This window comes from Schistocerca piceifrons, chromosome 3 (genome assembly GCF_021461385.2).
Source record: "Schistocerca piceifrons isolate TAMUIC-IGC-003096 chromosome 3, iqSchPice1.1, whole genome shotgun sequence".
Taxonomy (NCBI): Eukaryota; Metazoa; Arthropoda; class Insecta; order Orthoptera; family Acrididae; genus Schistocerca; species Schistocerca piceifrons.
The window spans coordinates 388430281-388439872 of record NC_060140.1 but is presented as its reverse complement, the minus strand read 5'-3'; the positions used below and the strand labels follow the sequence as shown (position 1 = coordinate 388439872).

General features: G+C 38.0%; 2 protein-coding genes across 2 annotated transcripts in view; one reads left to right on the top strand and one right to left on the bottom strand.

The window, feature by feature from the left end:
• Positions 1–356: 356 nt before the first annotated feature.
• LOC124790040 (RISC-loading complex subunit tarbp2-like) lies at positions 357–2316 on the bottom strand. Its single transcript, XM_047257596.1, has one exon. It carries the CDS (start codon positions 1867–1869, stop codon positions 913–915), a length of 957 nt encoding a protein of 318 aa, XP_047113552.1. The 5' UTR covers positions 1870–2316; the 3' UTR covers positions 357–912.
• Positions 2317–2660: 344 nt separating this feature from the next.
• Positions 2661–9592, top strand: part of LOC124790039 (glycerol-3-phosphate phosphatase) — a 65408-nt gene continuing 58476 nt past the window's right edge. Inside the window, exons 1-2 of the mRNA XM_047257594.1 lie at positions 2661–2819; positions 2899–3059. Coding sequence (XP_047113550.1) covers positions 2693–2819; positions 2899–3059 — 288 coding nt within the window. The 5' untranslated portion in view covers positions 2661–2692. The remainder of the gene's footprint in view (positions 2820–2898; positions 3060–9592) is intronic.

The window sequence follows — 9592 nt, the reverse complement described above, 5'->3', positions numbered from 1 at the left end:
AATATAAATAATATTGATCATTTTAATTTACATAATCTCACAAACCTAATTACAAAACTGCTATTGGTGTCCTTGTTCTCTTCATTAGATCACATCATAAAAATGTTCACCTTGAATCTGTCACCATACAGGATAGTGTGGTCTCTGTTCTCCACCAGATACTTCCCTCTCACACTCAGACATCAAAATCTTCTAATAAACTAAATTCCAAAGAAATAAATCACACAAATGAAACAAACAGTTTCAGTGGGCAAATTAATGGAAAAGTGTCATCTATTATACTGAATTGTGCTAAAAACAAAGGCCTACATTTCATTACCTTGTAACTACATAAACTATATATCAGACACAAGTAATTACAGTTTGTGTCCATTTATTTGTAGTATCTGTTAACGCTGACAAAGCACCGCATACATGTAATGTCTTGTCTTTACACAAACACAACCAATATAATTACTTACTGGACCAGAATTCAATAATTAGTTGATGCTACAGGTAAGTGGTGGCATTAAAAAAAAATGTTTATTCTAGACTGTTTCTATACCATTGCTGAAATTTTATTTAGAAACTTTTAGATAAATCTGGTAGTAAATGATCATCTACTTATTGATGTTGTGAAGCTATTTTTGACTACTGTGAAGAGCCCTTGTCAGTAAACAACATACACCCCTATATAAGGTTGAATTGTTAATCATCATTTAAATTTGTTTACATTAGTCATGTAAAGTGAGCTAATGGTGTAGGTGACCTACAATATTCTTACTGAAAGTACAGACAGAAGAAATTAGATACAAATAAATGATGAAGATAAGTATACTTAATTCAATTTTCTTGTTAAAGAGAGGCACAAAGGTGACTGGCCGGAGAACAAACATCATTGGAGGGGCAGATGGCTATTTTTATGAGAACAGTTCACCCAGATCTCCTTCCTGCTGACAGAAGGAGCAGATTCCTTAACAGAGCTGCAGCAGCGTTCTGTGTAGCTTCTTCTGTTGTACATCCTTTTCCGTACTGAACAAGTGTAATATCCAGTTCCATTTTCAGAACTATAAGGTGTTTCTCCTCTTCACCCTTCTTCTGTATGGATTTCAATGTTGTTGTTGTTTGCAGCTTTGTGTTCAGTTCTTTTGCTATGGCTTCCGTTAATGTTAGTGCACTGCTATCAATTTCAACTTTACCACTCCTAAGCTTTTCTAGAGTCTCACTGCGCAGTTCCTTCAGCAAATGTATTACCTCTGGGAGCTTGTAACCGTAACTTTTATTGCTACTAGAATAGTTGCTGGCAAATGGCGATTTCCCAAGAAGATCTAACTTTTTCTGTAACTCTTCTTCCGAGATTTGGCGACTACTATTGGTTGCTTCAACCGGTGGAATATCTCCCAGAGACTCCCTCAATTTTTGATACAGCTTTTGAGCTGCGAGCTGTTTGGCTTGCTTTTTCGTTCGGCCTGTTGCAATCTTTTGATTCTTTGAAACGGTACACGACATGGTAAACTGCTTGGCGTGAGCTGGTCCTTCGTCTTTAAGAAGATCAAACTCAGGCGGCGGTAAGTTATGTCCAGCACACAAATCAATTAGCAAGCCAACAGAATTTTCCTGAGTTTTATCCTTGTATGGTGATTCAACCTCAGCAACATTTACAGCAGGATCTGGTTGGTTGAGTCGTAACAACGCCTTCCTTGCAGCTTCATGTTTCGCTTCCTTCTTAGCTCTACCATCACCGATTGCAGTAATATCAGCAGCTGTAACTTTGTATTTAAATATTGGATCGTGAGTTCCTGTACCATCCACAATAAGTTCGTATTGCGGAGTGTATCCTCTTCTCATCATTAGCTCTTGTAACACTGACACAGGCGTCTTCTGATTCATTTTGGTCTACCTATTTCAACAAACATTCGCCCTTCACTTTATCTGCAAAGACAAGCGCACTTTTCTTCACACAATTGACAGGGCGCGGCGAGCGGGAGGAAATGCAAGTGGCGCAAATAGATAAACAACATTGCGGTATGTTTACATGGGATTCCCAAAACCGCCTTTCGTTACTGGTGAAAAGACTTCGAAAACCTATTCTGCAAATGCTGTTTAGCTGCCAGATTTTCACTTCTACAATCGATTTTCGCTCCCATGTAAACACGGTTTTTGAAACATCCTTGGGTTTCTGGTTACATGTAGAAGTTTCCAGCTAGTTTGAATGCAGTGACTTTTTATGTGGTGAAGGACAATTGGAAATATTTAACAGAGTTGTCTACCTCTAATCTGTAATTAAATAGAAGTAGCAATTGTGCTGACTAAATTAGAAGCTGGAACAGCTGATTTCCAGACGCCATATTCGATCGCTCTAGCAAACCCATTTCAGGCGAAATACCGTATCCGAAATTCGATTTTTTTTTCTTTTTAACTCCGGAAATTGTATCGCATGAGAAAATGAGAGAATGGCGGTGTTTTCCTCACGCAGACTCTTTTTATTTTGTTTCACAATGTTATTTTTTGGAATGTTTAGTTTTTTCTACAACACGACCCTCTCTGTGGAAGTAAAATAGCGTAAAGACATTTATAAACTGGCGCATTGGTAATATATTAAAACATTATTAAGTTGTCAGAAATATAGCCATGTATTGTGCAAAACTGTGGCCACCTGTGCGTTAAATGACTGAGCAGTTGTCATTTCTTTCCGCGGAAATTCATTGTATTCATGACATCAACTGGCTGTGTTTGCATGGCCAAGGGCACAATGAAAACAATATGTTTGACATCTTTGGGCAAACACGATATAAAAAGCTTTATTAACTCATTTGATACTATTTTGACAGACTGTGATGGTAAAATCTAAACACGTTTGACAAATCACTATACCCTACAGCATTTCGATGACTTCATAACCACAGTCTCGTGTTTCAGGTGTGCTGTGGCTCGGCTCTGAGCTTATACCAGGTGCTAACATCGCTTTGAACACGTTTAGGAACCTCGGGAAAAAAATTTTCTACGTTACAAACAACAGCACAAAGAGTAGAGAGGAGTACATAGATAAGTTTAGAAAGCTAGGCTTCGTAGCATCAGAAGTAAGTTTGTTGTTAAAATTTAAATGTATAGCATGTTCTTACTTTCAGCCTGAAGGTTGGTTTGATATCTCTCTCCACATTACTCGATGCTACGCAGTTTTCTCCCTCTCGGAATAACTTTGAACCTGCTTACTATATTCATCTCATAGTCCCCTTCAACAACTTTCGCAACCTACACGTCTCCTGCTATACTAAACTGGCGATCTTTTGTGTCTTTCAGTCAGGTGATGCCAGAAATTTCTTTACACCACATTTGTATTCAGTACCTCACCTTACTCATAGTGGGTGCTGAGAATAATAAATATACCAAATCTCAATTTTTTTTTATCTGAAAATGGTTTGTGAAATATGGCTATGTAAAATTTTCAAAAACTTGCCCAAACAGCGTGAATGGACTCCTATTTAAACAGCTCTAGGAGCTGTCCTGATTGAACTGGAGAGCTGGGTAAGGTGTAAATCCGCATCATTTTTATGCTCTTTCCAGTCATATACACTACACCATAAGTTGTAATAACAAATGTTTTTTTCAAAATACAAATTGAAATTTTAATTTTTCTCGTAAAAACATAATTTTAAGTTTTCAAAATATTTTCATAAATACTTAGTGCTGCTGTAAATCGCATGCCAAATATGATTATGAAAAGCTGATGGGGTCGTGTTAAACACAATTATTCCTGACTCTTGTGTTTAACTATAGCCCCAGTCTGACCAAAACTATCTTTATCCGTTAACTCTCGAGGTGTGGTCTCTCAGACAGCGCCAGAATTTTCCAAGTCGCACTCGTAGGTCGTTCACGTCGGAACGTTTTTATACATCACCCATCCTCATTTAATCACCAACCCTACAAATAATTATTATTGTCAGTTGCGTTATTGCCTTATTTGATTTTTGTTTACATGTGTTGTTGACATGTGATGTGGTCTCCTAGACCGCGCCTTGTGAACTACGCGCCTGCTTTCATCAGTTCAGTACAAAATGTGTTTGTGTTATCAAGAATGCGACAGTTTTACACACTCAAAGTTCGATGAAATTTTTAGTCAATGGTTGGAGAATGATGTCAATGATAGAACAAGAAGTAGACGAAAAAGACAGTGGTTTTTCAATAGCCAGTGACAACAGTTCTGTTAGCGAACAAGAGGACCTTTCAGCGGAAGAACTTCGGGACAATGGAGATCAGGACCTTTCTGTTTCTCCAACAATGTATGAAGTGTTAGTTAAAATTAAATGAGTTCTGAATGGTGTCAAAGAAAGATGTAGATCTCAGTACTGAATATTAATTTTGCAGTCTTTCTCTGGTTATTGAGTTCAGTTTTTATATGCAAGTTTAATCCCGGGAAATTAGTTTTGTGCGAAAATTTGCATTCTACAGAGATACCATAATTTTTCAGAAGGTAAAATTCAGTTCTCTAACAGTTCATTTTGTGTACTATTGAAAAAACTTAATTAAAGTATGCGATTTTTGCTTGAAAAAAAAAATACTGTTGGCTGTATTTAGTGCAGTAAAGTCAACAAGGAGTATTTAAACAACAGTTAAATAGTTGTAACTATAAATCTTATATAACAAATTAAATTTTCAAATGATTTACATCTTAAATCTTGGTTTAAAGATAGGGGTCTCAGAGACCACACCTCGTAGTATATGTTACAGAAAAGTCACCATGTGAGTTAAGGGTTAACAAAGAGAAAAGTGTAAGTATTGATGTGCTAATTCTGGTCCAAACAGATTAATCAAAATGCACATTCCATTTCTACATATCAGGCTAGTGTATGCAGGCTGAGCAGGTTGATTTCTGCCTGTGCATGCAGACTGTGAAGAAGTTGAAACAAGCACAGCCTGCTTCCAGCCATGTACTTACTGTCTGTCTAATGATTCAGTGGCTAAGAGTCTTTGCTGAGTGGATGTGCTCTGTATTTCTTCCTTCTGTGGTTGGTAATTGAACTTTAATATTAGTGTTTCTAAGTCATTATAGTGCACCATTGTATTAGCATAAACATTGAACAATTTTTTATCAAATATATTTTAGTGGAACTTTGTATTGAACCCTACAGTTATGGCTAAAGGGATGCAAGGTGAAAGGTTAGGGCCCATGTACCATCATGTGCCCTACCTTATTGACTTAAATACCTCTGAAACAGGTAGGCCTTTGGGAATCAAAATTTCGGTTAATTACAACACAGATTGAGAAAGATATCAGATCTCAATAATACGGCAATAACATCAGGTGGGCCTTGATTAACAGAAGTTTCAGCTAACCCAAATTATGGATAGTTGGGTTGACAGAAGCATCCGATCCCACACGCCGCCTTTGACCCATTACGTAAGAGTGTTTTCGTGTCGGACGTCATGACGGCGCAGAGTTTGGTTTGTGAGTGTGGCGTGTTTGTAGATGTCGTCGTGTTGTGGTTTGCTGTGCTCTCTGGTGGTGTGTTCAGGGTTTTCGTTTGTGTGGTGTAATGGGATCAGTTTCCTTTTGCTCATTATCCAGAATTGTTCGAGTGTCGGCTGTGTTTGTAGTGGAAATCGTTTCAGTGAGTTAATGATTTTGTGTAAAGGTTAATTTAGTGTTGTTCGCTGTAACTAGTGTGATAATTCTAGTAAAATTAATTGGTTGTTGTTTTTGTTCAGGAATGTATATGACGGATAAAATTAACAGTGCGCAGGTCAAGGGAAGTGTTCGATCCCAGTGTGTGGCTGTGTATGTTGATACTGGTATCGGGAGATGTTTTTGAGCTATATAGGCCAAGGGAAGTGTTTGATCCTAATTTATGGGATCGGGAGCTGCTGTTGAGCTATATAGGTCAAGGGAAGTGTCCGATTCCAGATGATACTGTGTTTAGTGGTATTTGGGGAGTTTTGTGATGTCGGTTTTTTTCGTTGTTTTGTGTGGTTTTGTATGGGGGTGAGTGTCTAAATTTGTTTATATTTATTTGCCCCCCCCCCCCCACCCCACCCAAAAACACCCCATTTTCCGTGCTTTTCCTGTTAGTGTCATTAGGCCTTTTGTGGAAAGTGTGTGTGTTTGTTTTTCGATGTATTTTTGTCCTCATAATGTGTACGTACCAATTTTATATGCACCATATTGGAATCGTGGTTTATGGTCGTTTCCCCCATATTTGTGACGTCATGGGTCAAAGCAGACAGGCGGGATCGGACGCTTCCGTATTTCCAATTACCAAATAGAGAACAAATCAAACAATGGAAAATCCATGATAGAATATAACAATATTCCAATATCAGTGACTGAGAGCATCTCTACTGTATGTTGAGTACCAAATAGAGAACAGGCAGATGTTCAATAATAACAGCTTCAGTTAAGTAAAATTGCCAAATACCAACAGGCAGGCCTTTTTTAGTAACAACTTGAGTAAGGCTACCAAATAGAGAACAGGCAGATCTCCAATGACAACAGCTTCAGTTAAGTGAAAGTAACAAGTAAATAACAGGCAAGCCTTCTTTAATAACAGCTTCACCAACAGGTGGTGAAGCAGTATTTTCAATAGTTCATTTACAAGTGAAACTATTAATTGATGGAGTGTCTTAAGTGATTTTTGTATCAGGGTGTTAAACTTGTAGAAAGTACAGTGCTGTAATCCGTTGAAGAAATCAAATTATTTCATTAGAGATGGGTGGGGGGGGGGGGGGCGGAGAGAGAGAGAGAGAAATATCACAGCATGAATGCCTAATGGCGCCATGATTTGTGATGAATGTGGGAAAGATATAACTCAGGTAAAAATACAGAGCCAGTCATTGATAAAGATGCTGAAGATTCTTCAGGTCAAGAGGAATATTCAGTACGAGTCATCGGGTTTAGCCAGTGACTTATGTTAATGACTGCTGTCATGTCACCTTTTGATGCATGCACTCTCTCTTTTTTCCTCCAAACTGGTCTTGATGACACTGATCTGTAAATTAGCTCGAGGTATAGGACAGATTGGAATAAGACAATTTGGTTGTGAGTTGGTGAAGCCAACAAATGTGATATTCAAAAAGTTTTGTTGTGGGGAGACAGACAGATCTGTACCTTAGTCCGTTTGAAAAATTGCCAATAAACATCACATTGTAGTCTCCATATTGTTTACTTTAAGAACTGGGCTAGTCCTGAATTGAAAAAAAAAAAAAAAAAAAAAAAAAAAAAAAAAAAAAAAAAAAAAAAAAACTAAGCACTGTGCCAAAGCAAAAGTTAAAAATATCTCGTCATCAGTGAAATGTAAACTTTCTATTGCTGCTGAAATTTCTTCTTCAGAAAATGGTATTGATATTGAGAATCTGTTCTCCAAAATCTCAAAACTAACTTTTAAATTATACAAACAGAGCAAAAAAACTTGATTCTTACAAGGTTACCTAAAAAGTAGAGTATCAGGAAGATAATGAGTGAATTTAATGCTGCTAATTACACTGTTCGGGAATCCGAAAAAATTTTGGAACAAAAATGGTCCAGATCTAAAACCAGGGGAATGTTTACCAATAGAAACTGTAAAATTGTACATCCATTTTATGAAAAAGTTGGAATAAGCTGGTCAGTGCTAAATATCAAAGATCGTATGACAATTACTGGATCAAATAAAAGTGAAACAAAAATATCATCAATACTTAATTTGTGTAACCTTAAAGAAGCTTACAAATTTAAAAATAGGTTTCTCTAAATTTGCTGAGTTACGGCTAAAACATAGTGTATTAGTTGGACAGAATGGCACACACACAGTTTGTGTGTGCGCATCTCTTCAAAACGCAGAATTACTGATAGAAAATGCCAAACTAAATGCAGTACAGTAAAATGCCAATGTAAACAACATGGTAAATTGCAAATATAGCCCAGGGGAAAATGTAATACTTAAAATTTTACAAGACTTTTGGATGAAAATTTAATTGAACGAGTTCAGTTCTGCCATTGGGCCTCAGTTGATTACAATAACTTGGAAATCGTACAGAAAACTTCCATGGAATTTATAGGTTTATTCCATATCAAGATGTTCTTTTTAGTTTGGCATGTCTTCATTGCCAAGCAACAAAGAGCAATCCTTAATGCCACAAAAGAAAATAATTAATCAAAATTTGTTGTTAAAAGATATTTCAGAAAATTATGATATAGTTATACAGGATGAAGCTCGGAGTTACCACTGGATAAGCCAACAGATTACTATACATATGTTTTGTTAGTTTGTTACTTGTTACAAACAGCAGACAGAATTGAACATGGGAGCTTTGTCATAGTTTCTGATTGCCTCGAGTGCAATACAACTATTGTTTACACCTTTCAAAATAAGCTAATTTTGTATGTAACAAATAAATTTCAAAAGCTTCCTCAAAAGTAGTAGTGTTTTTCAGGTGGCTCTGCTGCTCAATATAAAAATAAGAAAAACTTTCTGAAACTTTATGTACATAGGAAAACTTTCATGTAAAAGTTGAGCCCCACTTTTCAGCCACGGCACATGGGGAAGGGCCTTGTGTGTGTGTGAACTCTCCTTACAATATACCCTACATTGTCGTAACCCTCCTGGCCTCAAACTTCACTAGTCATTGCCCTTTTCCCCGCCTATCCCCTCCCTTCCCTGTTCCCATTCCAGCACGACACAGTCATCTATTCCAACAATGCACCCACAGTCTTTTTATTTCTCTCCTTTTTCACTGACCCCCTGCCTAACTTCCGGACTACACCTAGCTGGCCTACTCTATCTCCACCTTGTCCCTGTATGGTCTCACAAGCAGCACTTTACCATACCCCACATCTACCCTGCTATCCCTCGCGTAGGGGGTTCCGTTAAGAGAATCGCAGCTTGTGCAAGTTTGCAAAGGCCATACCACAACCAGATCCAAATCACACAAGATCTGTTTGAATGGGCAGCAGCTAACATAATACAAATAGATCTTGCCTGTTCCACTAAAGATTATGTGGCTTCAGAAATATTCTTAAAAAAGTGGCTTGATCAAGCATCGACAATCAAAGGGGCACAGCAGTTTCATGCATTCATTCCCAACACTACATCAAAAACCCCTGACAATATTATGAAAATGATAGATTGTTACTCACCCTATAAGAGCCACAGAAAGGCATAACAAAAAGAATGTCAAGTAAGCTTTTGACCAAACAAACCTTCATTGGAATTAGACAAAACACACACACACACACACACACACACACACACACACACACACACACACACCAGCGCAGTTCGCACACATATGACCACAGTCTCTGGCTGCCGTGGCCAGACTGCAAGCAGTGACACATGATGAGATAAGCTATCTGGGTAGTGGAGGTAAATAGGAGGCTGGAGAGGGAAGGGGAGGGATAGCAGGGTAGATGTGGGGTATGGTAAAGTGCTGCTTGTGAGACGATACAGGGACAAGGTGGAGATAGAGTAGGCCAGCTAGGTGTAGTCCGGAAGTTAGGCAGGGGGTCAGTGAAAAAGGAGAGAAATAAAAAGACTGTGGGTGCATTGTTGGAATAGATGACTGTGTCGTGCTGGAATGGGAACAGGGAAGGGAGGGGATAGGCGGGGAAAAGGGCAATGACTAGTGAAGTTTGAGGCCA